At 36.3% G+C, this 23,983-nt stretch overlaps 3 protein-coding genes across 4 annotated transcripts in view; 1 reads left to right on the top strand and 2 right to left on the bottom strand.

Annotated features, from left to right (window-relative positions):
• The window catches only part of LOC107585639 (serine/threonine-protein kinase N2-like), a 31,569-nt gene extending 26,997 nt beyond the window's left edge, over window positions 1-4,572 (bottom strand). Inside the window, exons 1-4 of one of the 2 annotated variants that reach the window (XM_016272756.1) lie at window positions 4,496-4,572; window positions 4,354-4,402; window positions 3,935-4,187; window positions 3,020-3,116 (exon numbers count right to left, since the gene is read on the bottom strand). In XM_016272756.1, coding sequence (XP_016128242.1) covers window positions 3,020-3,116; window positions 3,935-4,170 — 333 coding nt within the window. In that variant the 5' untranslated portion in view covers window positions 4,171-4,187; window positions 4,354-4,402; window positions 4,496-4,572. Of the gene's footprint in view, window positions 1-1,746; window positions 1,844-2,662; window positions 2,913-3,019; window positions 3,117-3,934; window positions 4,188-4,353; window positions 4,403-4,495 lie in introns of those variants that run through there. The other variant, XM_016272749.1, reaches the window with a different exon arrangement.
• Window positions 4,573-6,728: 2,156 nt separating this feature from the next.
• Window positions 6,729-21,971, bottom strand: LOC107585633 (heparan sulfate 2-O-sulfotransferase 1). The gene is made up of 7 exons (XM_016272735.1): window positions 21,579-21,971; window positions 10,750-10,982; window positions 10,351-10,436; window positions 9,806-9,944; window positions 8,881-8,978; window positions 8,639-8,796; window positions 6,729-8,565 (listed from the first exon to the last, which is right to left on the bottom strand). The coding sequence occupies exons 1-7, from the start codon at window positions 21,700-21,702 to the stop codon at window positions 8,339-8,341; spliced, it is 1,065 nt and encodes a 354-aa protein (XP_016128221.1). The 5' UTR covers window positions 21,703-21,971; the 3' UTR covers window positions 6,729-8,338.
• Window positions 21,972-22,406: 435 nt separating this feature from the next.
• Window positions 22,407-23,983, top strand: part of LOC107586130 (15 kDa selenoprotein-like) — a 3,758-nt gene continuing 2,181 nt past the window's right edge. Inside the window, exons 1-2 of the mRNA XM_016273372.1 lie at window positions 22,407-22,530; window positions 23,823-23,980. Coding sequence (XP_016128858.1) covers window positions 22,483-22,530; window positions 23,823-23,980 — 206 coding nt within the window. The 5' untranslated portion in view covers window positions 22,407-22,482. The remainder of the gene's footprint in view (window positions 22,531-23,822; window positions 23,981-23,983) is intronic.

Here is a 23,983-nt window from a genome sequence, read left to right as displayed (position 1 = left end):
ATGGTGGTCACACCAGATACTGACTGGTTTTCGGACCCCCAATACAGTAAAACTGCACATTTTAGAGTGGCCTTTTATTGTGGCCAGCCTAAGGCACACCTGTGCAATAATCATGCCATCTAATCAGCATCTTGTTATGCCACACCTGTGAGGTGGACGGATTATCTCGGCAAAGGAGAAGTGCTCACTAACACAGATTTAGACAGATTTGTGAACAATATTTGAGAGAAATAGGCCTTTTGTGTACATAGAAAAAGTCTTAGATCTTTGAGTTCAGCTCATGAAAAATGGGGGCAAAAACAAAAGTGTTGCGTTTATAATTTTGTTCAGTGTATATAAAGGACAAATCCTCAATGAATCAATATTTCTCATCAGAAACATGGAGTCAGACTGGTTAAGAAGGCAGAAGCATAGAATGTACATGAATCAGTTACAAGAAAATATCCATATTACAATAAGGAATTGTCTTAAACATGACATTCAGCACAACACTGAGGCTTTAATAATGTATAGTGTATTTTATTATTGATTCTGTAAACAATAAAATGTTTTATAAAATATTCTCAGAGTATTTTTTTTCTAAACTGATAATTCAACAGATTAATTCTGCACAAAGCTATCATGTTGACAGTTGCTTTTACTGGAAAATGCTCTCATTTTTTAACAAAGGCATATGAAAAGAGTTACTACTGAAAGTGACAGAATTACCTTCAGCCAATAGAGGGAGTTGTTCTCCATAAATTCGGTGTCTGTCAATATATTATTTAGAAACCATTTAGAAAGTATCACAACAGAGATGTGGTTCTTAATTATTTTGAATAAAGCAAATATCACCCCCCCACCCCACACACACACACACACAAAAAGATTGGTCTTTTATAGCAAGCTCAGAATGTTGTTTTCTAATTTAAAAATGCTTTCTAAGAGATCATCTGGAGGTCTGCTTCCAAGGATACCGAGAACTTGGACTCTCTGGATGCTTCCAGGATTGATTTATGGACAGGTTAATTGCAGTGATACTGTAATTGCAGACCAGGAAGAATAGCCGTCCCGTGACCAAAAGATAAATGTCACTCACACACCAGTGGAAGGTGGTGTGTTTTCACTGCCTGAAAGTGAAGTACACAGCACTATATCAAAACTAACAGACACCACAACTAAATTGCAGGTCCACAACATAAGAAAGGTCATTCTGTGCAAAACCAATTCATAATTGATTATGATACACAAGGATGCTTGCTGATATTGCTTTTCAGCTCCAATGGTTAACCTCATTTAAACGGCCAGATATTGCCATATACGGTGAATTTCCACAATATTAGACATTCAAAAAATGGTCTGTAGCTGACAAAGCAACTACTGGGTTATATGAGGTCTTGAATATGAAACGAGGTGCTCTATTAGGGTCTCTTTCTCAGAGCTCAGCAAAAAAATGATGAGCTCAGGACTTCTGTTCGGATATGTTGTGCTCTTCTGTATGCAGAAGCTGTTGGTCTGTCCCGCTCACAGTACAGTTTTCCATTTGTGCAGTGAAAACGGTCACCAGGTACTAGCTGGTTATGGCAGATGGAGCAAACAAAACACTACAAGAGTAAAGAAAGAAATGACTGTGAGGATAACATATTACAAGGTATCCTGTCCCCCCAGAACACACTGCAGAATATCAGCCTATAAACCAGGAGTAAAACTACAGATCATTTTTAATTGACTGTATTTGAATGGGGTCAGTTTAATAGAGTAAATTACCTTGACATGGAAAACATTGCCCTGTGCTCGCATAACCATTTCATTTGCAGGGATGGACTTACTGCAAGCCCTGCAGGCTCCACTGTGACCGAATAATCTGTAGTGAATATGATAAATCACAAATGTCTTTTAATAAGCAAGTCATTATAAATTTAATACCAAGTTTTTTTTTCCATCTCTCACAAACACAGGAAGGCTACATATAGTATAGCTATTTGAATTTTTGCTTACTTTGTTTCCTCTGTTAAAAGGATAATTTAACCAAAAATTTAATTCTGTCATTTACTCATTACTTTTTTTTAAACCATACAATGAAAATCAGTGGGGTCCATTGTTGTTTTGGGCCCAAATTACTTTAATTGAAAAACAATTGAAACATACAGTATTTAAAACCTCTTCTTTTGTGTTTCCCTTAAAAGGATATTCACCCAAAAATGAAAATTCTGTCATCATTTATTCACCCTTTTTTTTTTTTTTTTCAAACCTGTATGCATTTCTTAATTTTGATATACACAAAAGATGATATTTTGAAGGATCATGATAACCAAACCGCTCCCATTCCCAATCAATAACATTGTATTTTTCGTCTATACAATGGAAATCAATTGAAACCGAAAGTGTTAAGTACCCAACATTCTTCAAAATATCTTCTTTTGTGTTCCACAGAAAAAACTAAAGTTATACAGGCTTGGAACAACATGAGGGTGAGTAGATGATATATATTTTTTGGAGGACTACCATTTTAAGCTTAACACAGTTTATTTTTTATTTTTATTATACTCCCAGAAGACTTATGAGATGCATAAAAGAACTGCTCTCATTTATCTAGTATATTTGTTAGCTCAGGGTGTGAATGATGGTAAATTATCAAGGATGACAATAACAAAACGGAGTGTTGTTCCTCCTGTAGTCTGACCTTATATAGTCACTTTTGCATAGGATCAAGCCACGCTTTGTGAAACACGATGAGCCCATTTCTGCCAGCTGGGCTTGACAGCAGGAGCACTTGAGACAGTGGCAGTGCCAGTACCCATCCAAAGCAAACAGGAGGAAGCGGTCTGAAATCTTGCATCCACATCCAATGCACCACTTCCATGCCAGGGCCCCCATTCTGACATGAGGCGGTTGTGCATTACAAGCAGTGTTTACCATAATAAATGGGTCACTACCTGGAATAGAACGCATGTAAACTGAACAGATGTTTCAGTTAACTGGACAACAAATACAAACTGTATTCAATTAGTTTATGGGTCAGTTTAATAGAGTAAATTACCTTGACATGGAAAACATTGCCCTGTGCTCGCATAACCATTTCATTTGCAGGGATGGACTTACTGCAAGCCCTGCAGGCTCCACTGTGACCGAATAATCTGTAGTGAATATGATAAATCACAAATGTCTTTTAATAAGCAAGTCATTATAAATTTAATACCAAGTTTTTTTTTCCATCTCTCACAAACACAGGAAGGCTACATATAGTATAGCTATTTGAATTTTTGCTTACTTTGTTTCCTCTGTTAAAAGGATAATTTAACCAAAAATTTAATTCTGTCATTTACTCATTACTTTTTTTTAAACCATACAATGAAAATCAGTGGGGTCCATTGTTGTTTTGGGCCCAAATTACTTTAATTGAAAAACAATTGAAACATACAGTATTTAAAACCTCTTCTTTTGTGTTTCCCTTAAAAGGATATTCACCCAAAAATTAAAATTCTGTCATCATTTATTCACCCTTATTTTTTTTTCTTCAAACCTGTATGCATTTCTTAATTTTGATATACACAAAAGATGATATTTTGAAGGATCATGATAACCAAATCGCTCCCATTCCCAATCAATAACATTGTATTTTTCGTCTATACAATGGAAATCAATTGAAACCGAAAGTGTTAAGTACCCAACATTCTTCAAAATATCTTCTTTTGTGTTCCACAGAAAAAACTAAAGTTATACAGGCTTGGAACAACATGAGGGTGAGTAGATGATATATATTTTTTGGAGGACTACCATTTTAAGCTTAACACAGTTTATTTTTTATTTTTATTATACTCCCAGAAGACTTATGAGATGCATAAAAGAACTGCTCTCATTTATCTAGTATATTTGTTAGCTCAGGGTGTGAATGATGGTAAATTATCAAGGATGACAATAACAAAACGGAGTGTTGTTCCTCCTGTAGTCTGACCTTATATAGTCACTTTTGCATAGGATCAAGCCACGCTTTGTGAAACACGATGAGCCCATTTCTGCCAGCTGGGCTTGACAGCAGGAGCACTTGAGACAGTGGCAGTGCCAGTACCCATCCAAAGCAAACAGGAGGAAGCGGTCTGAAATCTTGCATCCACATCCAATGCACCACTTCCATGCCAGGGCCCCCATTCTGACATGAGGCGGTTGTGCATTACAAGCAGTGTTTACCATAATAAATGGGTCACTACCTGGAATAGAACGCATGTAAACTGAACAGATGTTTCAGTTAACTGGACAACAAATACAAACTGTATTCAATTAGTTTATAAGTAGACAATAAATTAACCAGAGGGCCTCTATCTATATGACACCGACAGATACACAATCTTGTTCAAGTAAACAAGTTCAACTCACCTGCTTCACAACTTCATGCTTTCACATACTCATCAATATCGCGTTCAGTCTGTCAGTTCAGATAGACGCAGACACCCGTCCATTTCTTGTCTTTAGGCAAAAATGAAAGGTCATAAACATGAATATAACTTCGTTTACCTACACTTAAATGACCTCTCGCTTGCATCTCCTCATGAGGTCTGAACGCTGCAAGTTAACGGCGCTCGTTACGCAGACTTCTATCCCTTTTAAACATCCGTGAGGTGACATCAGGCTCGCTTCAGCCAATCAACAGCCACTTAAATTTTAGTCTCGCGCTGAAGCAGCCCAGCAGATGCAGATGCTAAATTATTGATGCCATCAGAGTGGCGCATTCGTCACTTGCACTGACATTTCACTATATTTAATGTACTATATACATTTTAATTGTAAATCACAAAATTAGCAGGCAGAAATTGATTTATCAAGGTGACTTGAAGAAGTTTAGAAGAACTGCCTCACGTTTCTCAGTCGGAGTCATTTACAATGGGGCCTAATCACCCATATTAAAGACCTGATTACGGCACACACACAGAATCATGGCCAATCAAATCACTATGAAAAGAAACCTTGACAGCAGTCTGATTGGTTGGTAATAGAAAATCATACGTGAGAAAAGGATCTTGCCTTCTTATCATCTGTCTGTCATTTAGCCATGATTACCATCAGATTAAATACAATCAAAGCAGTTTGGGTGAATAGGTGGTAGTCATGGGAACCAGCGATAACTGTTTATCTTGTCAAATGATCTTAATTCAAACCTGCTCACTCTAGATTACAGAGATGTAGGAGCTGAGAGGGGGTTGTGTTTGTCGGCTTCTGTCACTCATTATGGTGTATTATGTCACTATTCAATGCAGAAAATTAATCTCTGATGACATGACGAAGCCTTAAGAGTGGCTTAGTGTTGATATATAGTGTGCTGTTTACTTTGAGGAACTAAAACCTTCTAACTCCATGTTTACTTTTATTTTGAGGCTGCTAATATCTGCAGTTGCACTCTGTTTGCCACATATTGCCTGTTTGGTGTCGTGGTTTTGGGCTTTCATGTTGAAGGTTAGGTGTTGGTTGTCTTCCCTAGCGTTTAGTTAGTGTTCTCTGTTCTGGTTCTTGTTTGCTTTCTGGTTTTGATCAGTTTTCTGGACATTTTTTTTGTATTTCTCTTTAGTTGATCTCATTTGGATCCAGTTCTCCCTTGTTTCCGAGTTCACGTCTGTGTTGTCGTTGTATGAGAAAAAATACAATATACCACTATTAAAAAAACGGTTAAAATGACAACAAACAAACAAAAAACACGGTAGCTCTGTCATTTCTGGTTGCCTGAAATTCACTGTCAAAAGTATGTGACAATGTTTCAGGTATTATGGCATATTAGTGCCTGAACATTAAATGATATGATATAATGTTAATATACCAAAATCTGCTTTTTACCTTAAAATGTACTGATAACCATAATAAAACAGGTCGAATAGAAAGTCACATGGCCAGTACTGGTAAATAAACATGCACAGGATCATACACACAAAGAAAATACATAGGCACAGCACACATAAAAATAAAAAAAAACGTTTTAATGCAAAACACACTAATATACATGATATAAAAAGAACAACATGTATTTAGAGTGTAAGCATATATAATACCACGCAGAGACTTCAGGGAATGTCCTTTTACTGTTGCTTTTTTTAACATAAAATTGATAGTAATTTGATTTCATTTTTAATTGCAAAAACCATAAATTTGACAGTATATTACCGTAAAAATATGTATAATATAATATTAAACCATTTACAGTTTTCACCTTATATGGTAAGGTAAGGGAACTTACAGTAACACATTTTCACTGTGACATTTTTACTTTTTATTGTTATACTCCCGTTTCCCCCTACCCAATATTAAAAAGAGACATATGGACACATGTAGATGTGAATGAACCAGACTGGTTACCATCCCAGGACTAAATTACAGTTTAAAATATATTAAAATAGAAAACGTTAATGTTAATGTGCTTTTAATGTATTTTTGATCAAATAAATGCAGCCTTGGTGAGCATAAGAGACTTCTTTCCTAAACATGAAAAAAATCTAATCTTTTTGTTTAATGTTTAATTTGTGTTTGTGTCATTAGTAACAAAAAAGAAGAAAATGAAGAATATTACATAAAATATAAGCCTCCATATATTTTGGTTTCTCCTTTGATTAAAAAAAAAGTACTTTTAGAAGACATAAAACAGTCTGTGATATTTTATCAAAATTATAATGATAAGGGAATAACAGAGAAGGGAAAAAATCTAAATAAATCAACTCTTTTTATTATGGCTGACATATCCAAAAATCTGTTTTCAAATCTACCTCAGCAATGTCAGCAGGAAAGAGCAAAGCTCCTGGAGGCTCATTAATTTGAAATGAAAAAACGAAACAAAAAAAACAACAACCAAAGAACAGAGCAAATACAGGCTCACATGGTGTCACTGTGAAAGAAAAGAGAAATATTAAAACCGATATATATTTCATATGCACAGGTTACTCTAGTGTTTCACATACAGTACAGATTGGTTTTGATGCTCTAAAACCATCTAAAAGAACCTGTACATTGTCAAAACATTTTTTTATGTAGCAAGGGAGAATTTGTCACAAAGACCTACTGTTCTACTGATATTTTGTCTTGGAGATTTTAAGGGCAAATGTGCAATCCAGCACCCATTTCATGCACAAATGTGTGTTTAGTAAAGATCCTGTACATTTAAACACTAGAATTGTACAGACACATTTCCATTTTCAAAAAAACATCAGTTCGTCTTGTAGTACCATCAACAAGGCAAGCAATTTCACATGATGGCTGCCTATTTCCACATTGATGTTAATAATGGCAATCTATGCAACTGTACCTACATTTCACGTTGTAAAACAACTCCTCACCTATTCATATGCCGAGATATCAAGTCATATTTACACTGGCTGTAATAACAGCTCTGTGTTAGAGGGAAAAAAAGGCACAATCTCGCTGAATTTAGAGTCTTTCTTTCATTGAACACATTTAAAGTCCATGATCTCTAAATCAAAGCAGCAGACAAATGGTATGTTGCCACGAGAAACAAAGTATGTTTAAACTACATTAAAAAAACATGATAATTCAGTCATAAAATATATAAACAGCAAATTAAAACAAAAACAAGTAACAGTACACTGATCCACATGCAGATAAACATTTCATCTTCAATTCTTTATCCTCCCATTTTTAAATGTTTTGGTCCAGCTGTAACTGTAATGACTAGTATTTACATATATTTGTAGATAAAAAATATATTATCTGCAATTGCTGAAAAAATGCAAGACTGAACCCCAAGCAGAAGGTTCTGTTTTAAAAATGGCAAACCGAAAAATGTGCAGAATTGTTTCTGGTATTTCAAAGACAAGATATATGATGCGTTTTTAACCATGTGAAGTACATCCACATCTGTGTTTTTCCAATAAATCCCATAAATAGCCTTATGAAAGTCCAAGAAATAAAGTATTCCTCATTTTACTATATTGGAAAAAATGACTTTGTCAGCTTGATAAGAATGTTTAGTAGTCATCTGTACTTTGAAGATGTAAAAACTCCCAAAAAACTATAACCATATACGCATTAAATAAATCCAATAACAAAACGTTCTGAAATGTGGCAGCACCTGTATCAAATCCCTATTGCAGAAAGGTGATGGTTGTCTTGAATAACGACAAGAACAAGACCTCAGTCACTTTTAAAGCTCATTAGAGAGCTTTTAAGCTTTCTTCAAAATGATATGTATTGGGGGGATAGAGCGCTTGACAGCTATTTGGCTGCAAGACTCTTCCCTGTGGCACGGACTAGTTTCAGTTGCTCTAAATGCACACATCCAGATGGAGAACAGTCGGGCAGAATGGATGGCGCCCTCCCTCCAGTGTTTCTGACCACAGCATAATGTGTTATGGAGCACCGCTGAGTCTCAGGTAGTCTTTGGGTAGATTTTCTCATAGAAAAAGTTCTGTGCCAGTAGGTACAGTTCTCCATCTTTTTCTCTCACCGCGTGAGCCCGAACGTACTGGAACTGCTCTAGTGCAAACTCATAAAACTCATTCTCCATTTTCCAGATGTCTGACTGTTGCAGTCTGGCTATAGACTCTTTGGTGGGCGGCTTCTTCTCGCTCGTTTTCCTTAGGTGCGATTTCTTCCCTTTAGAAACAGACACAAACATTTAACAAAAATATTCACCATCTAATAGACTTGTTAAAACATGCAGTCGTACCTGTCCGATAGAGCTCTGTGGCCCCCTTAAAAAAGCGAGGAAGTGCCGCCTCCAACATCATAACAAAGTCTTCCAACTCCTCCGTCACTCCAACTAACATGTATTCATTCACCAGGTTGTATTTGGCTTGCTCCAAAGCCCATTTGCTGCCAATGTTCCTGTGAAGAAGTGGTTGAGAAAATGTAGCAAGAGTCCTACAAGTGGTAGATCTGAATTACGCATGAAGACAGTGAGCAGCCTACCAGCACTCAGAGTAATGACCACAGAAGAAGGGAATCTGAAGCCACAGTTTCTCTGGAGCACAGTCAGATCCTCCAGCAGCTACACACTCATCAAACGTCTGAAACACACACAGATCTCGGAGTTGAAAAAAAAAATACAGTTTACATGTTCTGAGTTCAGTATGTAATAAAGAAAATAATTATGGTGGCACAAACTGTGGTTATAGTAATAGATGTAATAGTGTTTTATTACTATTTTTTGTTTTTGTAATGTCATGTCATCTTCATGGCGAGAACAAATTGAATAACAAAAGTCATACAATTAATTAAGACAAAAATTCTAAAGTACATTCGTTTTTTTCTACTTTTTAAAATACACCCGACTCTGAATAAAAACACATTCTAGTAAGATCTAGATGAACAGATCAACAACATCGTACCTAGATTTAAAATGACTGAAAACCCTTTATATACTAGGATTTATTCCATAAAAATCAATTCCCTGGCATTGATACCATCCCCCCCGCCACTTTTGATTAATATAAGAGTAAATTAAACAAGACCAGTGTTCAGGATGTTAAAAGCACAACTTCTATTTGATTTTTTTTTTTAAATTATAAATAAATAATAATAATGTATAATATATTATTTAATATAATTAAATATTCAAAATATATTTATATTCTTATATAAATACAAATTATTATAAAATTGTATTTGTACTTTTTACATAATAATATATAAATAATTTTTTACAATACATTTTACAAAATAATATTTCAATATTAAAAATATTTAACATTACATTTTCCTATTATTATTATTATGTAATGATTTTTACTAACCCTATAACTTGTATTTTGTGAACTTAAACTGGGGTACTTTATAGTCTTGAAATTCATAATAATTAAAAACAGGATCAAAGTAGACGAAACAAACATTTCACCTTTTTGTCCCCTTGCTTTCTGCGTCGCAGACCTGGTCTGTAGTCATCACCGAAGCGCAGGAAATAATAGTAAGACACCAGACGCTCAATAGGGTCCCGGATAACATTTATGTAAATAGGCTTTTTCTTCACTCCAAATCTGATAATGAGATGGTAAAAGAAGTGCAATTAGTAATGTATTAGTATAGTAGTATTAACACATGTTTTGGGCATTTAGGCATAATTAAATAGTTGCTTTACGCATGAAGGTAAGGTATAGGGAGACCCACAAAACTGGAAACTAACAATATGATTGTATTGTTTAAAATGAGCTTGCTGGAACTCCTTTCACGGCCACCAGGAGTCAGCAGCATCAAACTGCTTTTTGGGTCGTTGGGAATGTAAAACAACATCCTTTCAATGGATATGAATGAATGAGTGGCTAGTTATGCAGAATGTTGGCAAATCATCTTTCAGTGATGTTGGCATTGAATGCAAAACCTGAAACCACTCTAAACAAAGAGTAGAGAAAGAGAAACAAAATGTCAGGAGCACACAACACATACTTGGTGAAGTCCAGGAAGGAAACATGTCCATGGTAGAACGCAGGCTTCATCTCCTTCCATAACGTCACATTCTTTACAAACCGTACCTGAAACATGAATACATAAATAATAATTAAAAAATTAAATAAATGAATCACAAAAAAAAGAAAAAAAAAAAAGATGTCAACCTTTTTAGCATTTAATGATAAATAATTAAAGCCTCAAGATAATATAAAGCTACCATACTATAACATCTGCTGTAGTGCACTATTAAGGAAATGCTTTGTGCCTTTTAGAGGCTGTTTGGTGCATTTCAGCAAATGGAAACATTTGGATCCTTCCAGCATTATAATGTGTTGTTCGGATGGCTGTAAGTGGGAAGCACTAACAGTGAACATGCACAAGTGATACAAAACTGACCTGATCCTGAAGAGACATGACGGGATTGTTTTTGCTGGTATTGATGTGCAGCACATGGTAGTGGTTCTTGTTGCACAGGTCGTAGGCGATGTTGGTGAAGGAGGTACTGGCTGTTTTGGGCACTCGGTTGTAGATGACCACCAAATCGTCCTCCTCTACCAGGGCCCCCTTTGCCCCGTCTTGAATGTGCCGTTGCTCAATCTCTCGTACCTCATGTCTGGCAATGACTCGTTCTGCAATGGAGGAGAAGATAAGGAGACACTGATGCAAAATTAATTCAGTATTGAATAACTGCAGAAAACCCTGCCATATACCGGATTCTAAAAGTACTGTATGTTGAGGGAACAAAATTGTAAAGAATACTGGATTAATAATTATATCTTAAAGGAAAATTAATGTCTTTTATTAGATTTCAGCAGTAAACACTTAAGTTACAGAATTTTTTGATTGTTGCCTTAGTGACCTGGTGCTAAAAGGCTTCAAGATTTTTTTTATAATAATAATAATTTAAAAAACCCTCACAAGTGTGAACTTGCACTCAACAATAACGCTCTAATTTAATTCATATATTTAATCATCTTTAAAATATATATTTTTGACAAAGGTAAAAAAAAATCTTAATTGCCAGAATTCTGTGTTTTTTATTTATTCATATTTATTTTTCATATTACATATATTTGTATATGAGCATGTGGCCTCAGTCAGTGACCTGGTGCTAAAAGGCTTTAAGATTTTTTTAAAATAATAAAGTAATAACAATAACAATAATCTTAAAAAATCCAAACAAGTGGGAACTCACACTCAACAATAACAATAATGTTCTAATTGAATTAATATATTTAATTATATTTAAAATATATACTTTTGACAAAGGTAAAAAAAAACCTTAATTGCCAGAATTATATATTATTTTTCTTTATTAAGATTTATTTTTAATATTATATATATATAATTTTGCAGTTCTGTATGGAATTTTTTTAAATTGTTTTGAAAGTAATGAATTTTAGAGTTTAGAGAGATATTTCTACTCAATTCAGAATTAAAAGTATCCTACATACCAGCTAATTATTTTATGCAAAATGTTGACTGTTTTGAAATTGCAATTTAGTGAATTCCTCTTCCTGTCATTTGAATTCAAATTACAATTTCTCATCAATTTTTGAAATTCAGAATTTTGACCAAACATGCTATTTTTAAATTGCATTACGTAAATGTTAACAAAAGGCTAAATTACAGTAATGCAAAATACAGACAATGTTTGAAGCGAATTCATGAACAAAATTTACTCTGCAGTTGAAACAGAAAAGGTCCTGTGGTCTGGTAATACTCGTGAGATCCTGAGACGGAAATCTAACAGTGTACACGATGTGGTGACAGTAGTGTGTAAATGTGAGCAGGCGCTCAGACAGCTGCTACTGTGAGGTGATGATGTCAAGCCAACCACAGCACATTCCCACTCAACTCTGACTGCTCTCGAGTCAAAGAGCCCAGTCTCCAACCATCACATGTGGACAACTGCTATCACTCATGAAAGCTGGTGCTACGCCACATTATGGTTCCCCTCACGGCAACAGAGAATAACTTGTTACTGTTGCAAAAAGCATTTTGACATTTTAAAGGAATAGTTGTACATTTTCTAAAAATGTTCTCACCCTCAGGCATCCAAAATTTAGATGAGTTTGTTTCTTCATTGGAACAGATTTGGAGACGTATTACTTCACAAGACGTTAATTGATGGACTAGAGTCGTGTGGATTACTTGTTGATTATTGAGATGTTTTTAGCAGCTGTTTGGACTCTCATTCTGATGGCACCCATTCACTGCAGAAGATCCACTGGTGAGCCATTGACGTAATGCTACATTTCTCCAAATATGTTCAGATGAAGAAACAAACTCATCTACATATCGAATGACCGGAGGGTGAGGAAAGTTTCCGCAAATGTTCATTTTTGGGTGAGCTATTCCTTTACAATTTTGAGAAAGAGAAAACAATATAAAACAATAAAATATCATAATCTACTCTTTGATATTAGTAATCCACCACTAAAAATTGTATGTGATTTATATGTGATGAGCTGTAATGGGAAATTTTAGACTCTTTCTTTTGAAATTCTTGTGGTAAAAGTGTCGTCTGGGTTTATGGTTAGACGTGCATGTTGCAGACTGTTTCACCATCTCATTACTCCTGCAATACCCAGCCTAATGTAATAATATAATTGCATGTTAATGAAAAAAACACCCTGACTCATTACCTATTTCCTACTTGATAGGCACACAACTGCTGCATTATGCGGAGTGAAAGCGCTCTTTTAAAAACGGACAGGCAGCAAGAAGGCCCTCAGGCTGACTGTGTATAACTGATGCTATGGAAGACTGCTGATATTCACTTCTAATGGCCTTTACAGCACTGTGTTCTTTCATAAGAACCTCTTCAGAAGTACAATGACTTATTAAATGTCATAGAATATTCTTGTACCCGGAAAACATTACTTAAATTAATTTCTGCAGTTATTGTGGTGTTTTCCAAGCAATTCACATCTACACGTTTCCTGAGAACAGTACAAACAAACAAAACAAGAAATCTAGTCATATAATAAGCATTTATTTATTAATAATTAGGCCAATAACACTATTTTTTGGGGACCTAAATCAATAACGTTATTCAAAAACATGAAGAAAAAAAAAACAACAACAAAAAAAACACATTAATACACCTCTACTAAGACAAGCATGTTTTAAAGGGGTGGTTGACTGTTTTTTTTTTCTAGGCTTGATTGTGTTTATGGGGTGCAGTCTAACATGTGTTAATGCTTTGTTTTAAAAAACGCACTATTTTTCACATAATTTACCTTTATTCTACACCGCTCTGTCCATTCTCCCATAAACACGCTGATCATTTCCTGCTTTTATGAAGCCCCTCCCTCAGAAATACATGATGGGCTCTGATTGGTTAGCTGGCCCAGTGTGTTGTGATTGGCTAAACCTCCTCTAGACTAAACATCGCGCCCCTCACCTCAGCGGCATGTGCTCCGGTTGTATTGTAAACAACGGCGTCGTCTATATTGCTTATCAGTTTGAGCCCGATTGAGACGCAGAGGATATTAGTGAAGAGGATCGCGCAGAACCTGTGCAAGCACTGCTTTTAATGGTATGTTTTTTGTTTGTTGTTGTCTCATACTTTTAGATACGCTGTTATTTGTAAATGCTACTGCTTCTGTTAGCTTTTAACATACGGTTTTATTTAAAGCTGATTAAAGCTTTAATACAGTACGGCAACCGCACGTGCATCCATGTTTAACGCTTCTCATAGCTATGTGAAAATAAGTGTATAAATGGAACAGTTCATTGTTGGAGCTGAGCTGAGTGTGTGCAGAGCAGGGGGACGCAAAGAACAGTATTAAGAACCGCTGCTTTAGAACATTGATTTTGAAACTTGTGAATCCATTAGACTCGTTAGAAGACAGAATCACGATTCATATATCAATAGATTTTTACGTGCACCTCTAGTTTTCTCTTCTCTAAAGCAGTGCAGCATGGCCATTAGTTAGTTGTTTATTTTTATTACCATGTCAGCATAAGGCTATCTTCATGGCAAAAACCGAGTTGGAATAATACAATTTACAAGCACAAAATAAAGCCACATAAACACAAAATTCTACAAGATTTTTTAAAATTAACATATGATAAAAAACTATTTTCCGGTAAAATCTTACTAAACAATTCCCTGAGTGAGCTTACTTCATAAAAAAAGTGTTCTACTTGCATTAAAACTTGGATAGTCCAATAAAATGTTTAATGGAAAGGGAGGTTTTGCAGAACGTGCATAAGCAAAAAGGCATGGGTCAATCTTGTATGACCTATACCACATTTTTATGTATATGTAAATATTAAAAAACGTAATAAATAAATAATTAAAAATCATATTAAAATATTAAATTTTTAAGAATTTAACATGCATTTTAAACTGCTTTTTATTTTTTACTTTTTTTGTCTTTGACCCAATTATATATTTTCAGACCATAAACAGATATGTAACATAATAATGCATGTGAAATGACAGTGCAAAAAATGTTAATGGTAAAGTTGAATGTCTTGTTCCAGTAAAGGCCAAAAATAATAAGATGAGGGAATGAAATTTAATATCGAAGTGTCAAGATGCTCAGGAGGAGCAGAGGATTTACTGCAGCCAGCTGCCAAACCTGACAAGTTATACTCTGACTGATGTCTTTTCAATGATTCAAATCAGGTTACAGTGTTTCCTTAGATAGAACAAATCATTCTTTCAGTCAATTTTGCCTTTGAGAGACACTACAACATGGAGGTCACTGTAGGGCCATTTTATATTCAAGCTTGTTAGCTCCAGAAGTGGCATTATCATCATGCCACAAGAACATTTACAGCCTTGGCCGAGTAAGAGAAATGGAGTAGTGCGGTACCTTAACTACAAAGGAAAAACAGACCTGAAGTATGTTCTGTCTACAAAGAGGCCATAAAAATCGACTAAGAAATGCAAGCAGCTGTACTCCTCTGGTATTCATGGGGGCTTTGAAGTTTTAATAAACAGTTAGTAAAGCATTAAGCTCATAATCTGCCACAGGTTATGTACCATCTGGTTACACACAACAGGATGCACCAACTGACACCAAGAATTGTTGTTTGTGTTAGACTTGCTATTCATAAGATTAGTTTGCATAAACTGAAAGGGCATTACCACTAATTTGAAATTATCATCATTACACGTAGACTAAACTGTATCGATTTTTCAATAAAATGGATTTACAATTTACACCTTGAGGTATGAGAAACTTATGTAACTTGAGAAGTCAAAATTCAATTTTACACATAGGATTTAGTGTACACTACCATTCAAAATATTGGGGACAGAAAGATTTTCTTTAAAGGGGTCATATGATGTTGCTAAAAAGAACATTATTTGGTGTATTTGGTGTAATGAAATATTTATGCGGTTTAAGGTTAAAAAAACACATTAATTTCCACATACTGTACATTATTGTTTCTCCTCTATGCCCCACCTTTCTGAAACGTGTTGATTTTTACAAAGCTCATCAGTCTGAAAAGCAAGGTGTGCTGTGATTGGCCAGCTATCCAGTGCGTTATGACTGGCCGAATACCTCAAGCGTGTGACGGAAATGTTACGCCCCTACCATATTGTGGTGATGTCCTGTTAGGCCGGAGCGACGATTCAAAAACATGAAAACCCATTATAAACGAGGCATTCGTTGCATCCAGTGGGGACATAATTATGGATTATAATGACTTATACTGTCTTTTTACGTGTTGCGTTGCATCGCGCCACGTAAACATAAAACAATGTCTGCATTTGTGACAAACAACAAGCCCTACTCTACACTGCCCAAAAAACTCGCTTTAAATATAAAAACTCTTTAAATATAAAAAACGTACTTACAATCTGTGAGTCAGAACAGCCGGCATTGTAGTCTACTCTACCAGGATCAGGAAACAGTCCTCCATAAAATGTGCTGCACACATCTGAATATTTGGGTTGAAGTGTTCTGGAACAGTGTTGTAAATACAACTTAACCACTGATTTCTAGTCGTGCCCATTTTTGGAAAGCCAAACAAAGTAGTTTCGCTTTCACAACGAAACACAGCGTCGCACACAGCGGCCTAGAGTGAGCGGCGGCGGCCTAGAGTGAGCAGAGGCTGGGGGCTAGAGCGAGGAACGGCCGGAGGGCTAGAGTGAGCAGAGGCGGTGGGCTTGAGAATGGCGCGACCGGCGGATTCGACGAAGGAGGCTTGCGGCAACCACATGTGACGACCCTGGGCTGGACTCCGCTTTGACCACGGTGAAAGCCGATCCGGCGATCCACAGCGCAAAGTTGTTGTATTTCCTCAGCAACCAGCACGGATCAGCTCCAGGCATGACGAAGCAGATATCATCCTCTTTTGGAAGACCAAACAAAGTAGTTTGGCTTTCACAACGAAACACACAGTGCCTTCATGAAATGGCGGCGGCAACAACAATACCATAGCGAGAACAAAAGTTATGCCTTCTTTCTTTGCGTGAACATTTGTGCAGCGTTATGCAAATCTTCCCAGATAGTGAGGTAGATATGTGGGGGCGTGTTAGAACGAGCCGTTTTAGGTAGGTGTGGCTGACTCTTAACTTTTATAAGTTTAAAAGTAGCCCAATTCTGTGGAGAAAATGCAGACTTGGCAACCCTGCATCCAACAAGAGCTACCGGAGTCAGCTTTGACTGATCACAGATCGAGAATAAGGAGAGATGACTGACAAGACCATGCTGGAGTATTTGCTGCTCAACAGATCCTGAGCTCAATGACAAAAATCTGATCTGCTCCCTTTACACAGAGTGCGTGTAATCGCAAAATCGAAAGTGAAAGTAAACAGAGCAAATGCTCTTTTAAAAATATTTAAATACTCCTGCGGCTCCCTGATGCACCAAAATTATATACAATATTAGAATGTTTAAAGGAGTGGAGACGAAAATCGCGGGAGCGAAACACATGTTGCAGCAGCAGGCGGCAATGGTCAGAGATTCAGCGGGAGCCAGCATTTTGGGCAATTAAGAAATCCCGGCCGGACGCATTTTTGTAAGTCCAAAAAGAGGACATGTACATCACCCTAATTTATAATCTATTGCTAATCGATGTATTCTTTTTAAAGTAGCATATGGAACATATTTTCTGCCTCATTCTGTGACAAGAAGCCTCATCAGATCACAAAAGGAAGCATTTGACTGGTGTTGTGGAGTAAAAAGGTTATAATGTTCTCTTTTGTTAGACAACAGGTTTAGAAATGTGAATACAAGGGAGGTTTAGCATTAGACATTTTTATTTAAGCATGTTTAGCTTAGTTAATGGAAGCTGCTGCCATCAGAGCAAGTGTAATTACTGCATTCACGAGCTCCTCGGATGCTCTCATTTCCCGAGTTGTGCTTTTAAGTCAGAATGTGAAAACAACATGGACACTCTCGTTACTACAAAGATGTGTTGGATTTGTATTATTAGAGCTTTCCGACTTGAGTTCACGTGCATTTTCTCAGTCGGGAAATTATTTTTCACGTGTGGTGCCAGTGATGATGCTTCTATACGTCCGTTTCAAGAACAGGAGGAAATATTTCAATCGATCGCTCAGGCATGGCATCGAAATGAGGCACCAAAATCTGCGTTCGGATTCGGTTCTAGTACATACCGGTGCCATATTGGTACCGGGTTTCGGTACCCAACCCTATTTAAAATTCTATAAAAATTTAACAAAAATTAACAGTAATGCTTTATCAGAGTTTAATCCTTCTGGGTCTGATCTGATTATGACCTCTTATTCCAGTCTTCTGACTAATTTTGGCTATATGGTATAGCCATACCAATTCATTTGAGTATGTATAATTCTGTATGTGTGTGTCTGTGAGTGTGTAAGTACGTGTGAGTGGATGTATCTGTTTTACACTTGATGTTTTAGAGTGTAACCCCTTCCTTGCCGTCCACTTTTTTACTGCATTGTAGTTGAATTATTGATTTTATTTTACATACTTGCAGTGTTACAGTAACAGCAGTTCATAGGGGTGTGTGTGTGTGTGTGTACAAGTGTGTCCGTGCGTGTGTGAGTTGGTGTGTTGATTTTGCACTCTAGATGTTTTAGCGTTTCACCCCTTCATTGCGGTGTAATTTTATTTCTGCATTATGGAGGACTTGTAGATTGTACACACAAAATTTTCCACATTAATTTCCTATGGTCAGTCATTTTTGACCGAAGACCATGAGTGTGACTGTTTTTTACGACCACTTAGCTTTTTCGAATCATGCCCTCAATTTTTATAAATTTTTTTTCACATACCAAGTGCCATAAAAGTCACCAAGTTTCGTACCATTGTGATGAAGCTACGATTTTTAAAAATTCTAAATGTAAAATTCTCCGGTCAGAAGTGACCGAAGACTGCACTTTGTCAGTGAGAAACGCGTTCAGAATCAGCACATGGTCACTGTCTAGTGGGCTTTGTTTTCAAGTGCACAACTCATGGCATTGGCTCGCTGTTCTTCTGCTGGCGGTTATCAAACAGCGTTGCATTACTGCGGGTGCCCCCTTTTTGATTGAGGGTGAATTGCTTTTATTCTTTTAAGGCCTCATGCACCGAACCCGAGATGTCCGTACCATGACGGTTTGGTACGAATACATGTATCGTTACACCCCTATTATATATTAATATTTATTAGTCTGATTAATAAACCAAACATTAAAAAAGCACACATCTTACAAAACTATTCATATTAGAAAGGCTACAAAAGTATTTGTTTAGTTTATATGTCATCCGCTGGCTCTGAAACCTTCAACAATCAACAGCGCTTTCAAAGACTTTAAGCATCATAAACACGGCTATTTTAGATCTAAAAATGTACAGTAGTCAATGTGTTGGTGCCAAGCCATAACACATAGGCTTAGCTTCTTTCACAGTCCCATCAAGGCTAAAAACAGTACCGATCTGAAACATGCTCAAAGGGAATCCCAGAACTTCCACTAGCAAATGGAGACAAATCACTATCAGTTTAGATATCAAATAACTTTCCGATGCTCATGAACCGTGAAAGTGCATGTCAGATGCCATCATTAGAGCAAATGGAACTATAATAAATCAACAATCAACATTTCGAAAAGTGACACTAAATATAGTCAGTAAAAACACTGCTGAAATACTGAGTCAAATTAATAAAACAGTATGTGCTAAAGACTCCATTTGTTCACAGTCAAACAAGATGTGCAACAGGATGACAGGTTCAAAAACATCATCAATTTATGCAGCGCTGAGACTGACAGCTTTCTCCAGGTCTAACCAGATGGAAACCTTCCTCTCACCTTTCCACCTGCTAACAGGTCTCATATTCCTCTGCAGTTGTGCAACTATTCATAGAGCAAGAAGCTGTTAGGTGATGTGAGTAACTCAGTGTAGATGGTGGGAACCAGCTAACCCAAACAACAGCAGCTTGCCAATTTTTAATGGAAAGAATGTCGCTTATTCAAACAAAGCATTATAATAACTTATAATATAATAATATAATAACACGGCAGAGATGTAGCTCTGTGAAACAGATATGATGTGTTACGGTCCAAACGGTGAAGCATTCAGAATAGCCTGTATTGGACATGAAATAGCCCATATCCGATCACTCTAGGCATGTGGCTTTGACATACATGTGGCCTGTGTTTGGAATCCCAGCACTCAACCAATATACAAAAGCCCTGCGGACGCGTGTACTTCGCAGATGTTTAAAATAACTGATTTTGTTCATTTCAGTAGATTAGTCGTAATAAGCAGAAAACCTTTTACTTTCACAGACAGACATGCAAAAGGTTTGAAGGTATTCTTAACTTCCTTAGATAATTCTGGATGTTCTGTCAACACTGCGAGATATTTATGAATACTCGCAAGATAGCATTTTTTATAAAACAGCTATTTCACCTGCGTCACCTGTTCACTCAGCTCTCGTGGGTTCTACAGTTTTTATAATCATAGGTAATTATATTTGTATTAGTAAGTGCTAAACATTTACATTTGCTCCTGTACTACTGTCAAATGTTTGGGGCTGGTAGGATTTTGGTTTTTGAAAGAAGGTCACCATGGCTGTATTTCTTTCACAGTAAAAAAGTAATATTGTGAAGAATCATTACAATTTAAAATAACTTGTCTAATACATTTTAAAATGTCATTTACTGCTGCGATGCCAAAGCTAAATTTCAATACTTCAGTCTTCAGTTTCACATGATCCTTCAGAAATCATACTAATGTGTTGATTCATGCCTCAAGATTTTTTTTTTGATTATTATAAATGCTGAAAACAGTTGTGCTGCTTAATATTTCTGTGATTTTTTTTTTTGATGAATAGGAAGTTCAAAAGAACAGCATTTATTTGAAATAGAAATCCTTTGTAAAATTTTGTAACAATATAAATGTTTTTTTGATCAATTGAATGCATCCTTGTATAATAAACGCAATTTGAACCCCGACATTTTAAATGGTTATTATTACACATGCAAATAATGTGTAACACTGAATTTTGTCTCGGTTAGAAGTTGTTGCATAAATCTTTCTAATACCTCAATATATGAATAGAACATCCATTTTATGAGTTATCTGAAAGTCCTTTTAGTAGTTTAGTCTACATGTGAAAATCGTAGCAACTCCAAACTTTTAAACGTGTGAATAAGATTCAAGAAAAAAAAAACTGAATGACTTCTCTGTTTAATATTTGTTGATGGTGATTTTTAGACTGTGGTAACAATTCAGTAGATGGAGGTGAAAATCTATTTAAAAGCACCCTGTAGTTTCAATTGATTCACTGAAGTGATTTTTTTATTGGTCAGTATTTATTTATAATAATTAAATAATTACATGCTTTTATATCTGACAGTGTTGGGCCATATTAATGGGCAAGGGGGAAAAAACACACAGTAAGCTGGAAAATATAGCCAAATATGTTGAACAGATTAATGCAAAATAATGTCTTGGTTTCAGTGTTTTGTCCTGGTAGACTCAAGCATAAGTGAGTGGCATGTCTGATGCAGAAGCTAGTAGTGCAACAGATACATGCTTGAATCCTGAGGAAGGTGAGACAACTAAGTGAGTCAAAACTGACACTGGATCTTGCTTGAATGAAAATGCAGCTGCTGCCTGAGACATGATGGACCATGTAGTCCAAACACACGAATGCTCATTACCTCCCTTAAAATAGTACTGAGGAAACAAATCACACCAAGCTGGCGCAAATCAGACTTTGCTGGTTTCTAGTCTAACAAATGATTTCAAGATACTTCATTGGAAAGGAAAGATTCTTACCCAGCTTCCCCCGTGACTCCTCGAGCTTCTGAATTTGGTTTTCCAAAAAGATCATCGCAATGGCGAAGGCCAACAGAGCCAGGAGCTGAAACTTCGGCGGCATCTTTAACCTTAAAAGCCCCATCAAAAAACCCAGCACAGAGAGGACATGCCGTGACCGAGAACTTTATGACACACAGTTCATGGATGCAGAGAGCAGTGCTGCTATTCCATGATTCCTACAATCGAATATAAACCCTCACAGCAAACTTACTACCGCAACCAAAACAGTTCCGCGTAAAATGTTGTATGTTTATTGAATCGGAACAGCTCAGACTATGCTTCGCTTGAGTAGCAGATGTAGTGTAGGTTGAACTAGGTTCAGTTGTTGATCAATCCTGGGAAGTATCGGCACGTTGTGTCAGTGCGCATGCGCATTCGCCGGTTTTGCCGTCAGTGGGTCAGCTGTCGCTCTATGACTGGAGAATGTCACTTCACTCAAATACGACTCCTGTCCAGACAACAACACATCACGTTTACAGTCAACTGTTCATGTATACATACAGATATTGTTAAAAATATTAATTGCGTATAAAAGATCACATATAAAATCCCTCTTATATTTCCACATAACACAACTTTCATGCCATAAACGCTTGACACACTTTTTAATTATGAATGCCTGACAAATCTAGACACTCCTTCAGCTTAGTTAAAAAGAATATGCCGATTATTGTTTATTCTTTTTGTTGGCAATTGTTAAAACAGTTTGATCTTTCTTTAAATCCAGGAACCCGTTATTCTTTCAAACAGCTTGTTGTGTATGGTAGGACTTTTAGCGTGTGAAGTGACCTTAGCAGAGACAGTCTGTGGATGTGACGCACTTCCTGCTGAGCTCTGCGGCGGTGAGCGGAAGAGAGCACTCATGGCTGGGGAGGTGTACCTGCTTTGGTTACTGCCGTTATTACAAACGGTAGGTGAACAAACCATATCTGTAGATTTTCTTCTTTGAAAGTAGATACTCAACAATGACAAGTAGTCCACGTTTCTATGTAAAATGTGGAGTATTTACGTTCAAGGCGCTGGTTAGCCGGCTCGCTAATGTTAGCTAATGGCGTGGCTCAACCGGCTGATAATGTAAATACTGTATTGCAAATCTGTATAATATTGCGGATTTAATGTCTAACTTTGCACCTACTATAAACGTTTGAGACAATGTTTTTCCATATGATCTGTAATGATTACATTTTGAAACTGTTAGCTAGTTTACCTGCAAAAAAAAAAAAGTACTTGTAAATACAAGTAACTTTTAAAATAAACATTACGGTGATGTAAAATATGATTCCTGTACGTTTATGTTTTCGCAGTTTTGGGGATTTTCCGAGAGTAGTTGATAGTGCTCGTAACTAGGAAGCAAATTCACCAAGTGTTATTTCATTATCTTGTGTGGATAAAAAAAATGCATATAACATAAATTCCATACCATAAGGCTTGTTGATCAGAGTCAAGGTCCAAACAATTCTTAAGTCATTGCTATTTAAATATAAAGTCTCTGAGTTATTATTAGTTTCAATGAGAGAGTATTATAGTTATATATATTTGAAACATTTTGAAGTTTTTATAGTTTCTATTTTTATTTTAGTTAAAGTTTTTAATAAATAGAGTTTTTATTCATTTTTATTTCTGTTTTAGTTATTTTAGTACATCAAGTGAAACAAATGTTGCGTTGGCAACTAGCTGAAATAAAAAAAAAGTTTTTATATTCTAGTTTTCTTTTTTTCAGTTAAGGTTTATTTTATTTCAAGTAACAATTTTGTATGGTTAATTTTACTTTCAGTTTTATTTAACTATAATAACACTGGTCTCAAAAGCTCAAATCTTCCTGCATTCCAAAAGAATTTCATTTTTTAAATGAAGTGCTTATTTTTAAATGGAAATGTATCAACTATACTATTTATTTTATCATTTAAATTGTGTGCAACTACGAAGCGAAATGTCAACCACCAGTTATAAAACCGTATAGTCTTGTTATCATAGCTGTGTAGCCAAAGCTCGCAAATTCCTGCACCTGTGCTTTACCCTCCATTTGCCTTGCTCTTTGACATTGCATTTGAGGGTCATTAAAATCAAAGATGCTCTCAGAAAACAGCTGAGAATTTCCAACAGGTTTGAGGTGTTGACTTAAAGTCAGCTGGTGTAGGTGCTTAAAGAATTTCATCTACTGCTTGTTTCATGTGTAAAATGTTGAAAATCTTCCTGGCTTAGCTATCGTCTTATGGAGCGGAGCTCTCCTCTGAGGCCTGCAGGGAGATGGGCTTCTCCAGCAATCTCCTGTGCAGCTCCTGTGATCTCCTGGGTCAGTTCAGCCTGGGCCAGTTAGACCTTCCCTGCAGGCAGTGCTGCCAAGAGGAGGCTCAGCTGGAGTC

Source organism: Sinocyclocheilus grahami, unplaced genomic scaffold, assembly GCF_001515645.1.
Source record: "Sinocyclocheilus grahami isolate Dianchi unplaced genomic scaffold, SAMN03320097.WGS_v1.1 scaffold5.1, whole genome shotgun sequence".
In the NCBI taxonomy this organism is placed as follows: Eukaryota; Metazoa; Chordata; class Actinopteri; order Cypriniformes; family Cyprinidae; genus Sinocyclocheilus; species Sinocyclocheilus grahami.
This window is presented reverse-complemented; position numbering and strand designations above follow the sequence as displayed.

What these genes read in the sequence shown, in the direction of transcription:
- LOC107585633 (XM_016272735.1), bottom strand. Translation starts at nt 21,702, where the DNA reads ATGGGGCTTTTAAGGTTAAAGATGCCGCCGAAGTTTCAGCTCCTGGCT. An exon ending in GGTCATTACTCTGAGTGCTG is followed by an intron (nt 8,797 to 8,880) that starts GTAGGCTGCTCA and finishes ACTTCTTCACAG; the next exon opens with GAACATTGGCAGCAAATGGG. An exon ending in CACAGAGCTCTATCGGACAG is followed by an intron (nt 8,566 to 8,638) that starts GTACGACTGCAT and finishes CTGTTTCTAAAG; the next exon opens with GGAAGAAATCGCACCTAAGG.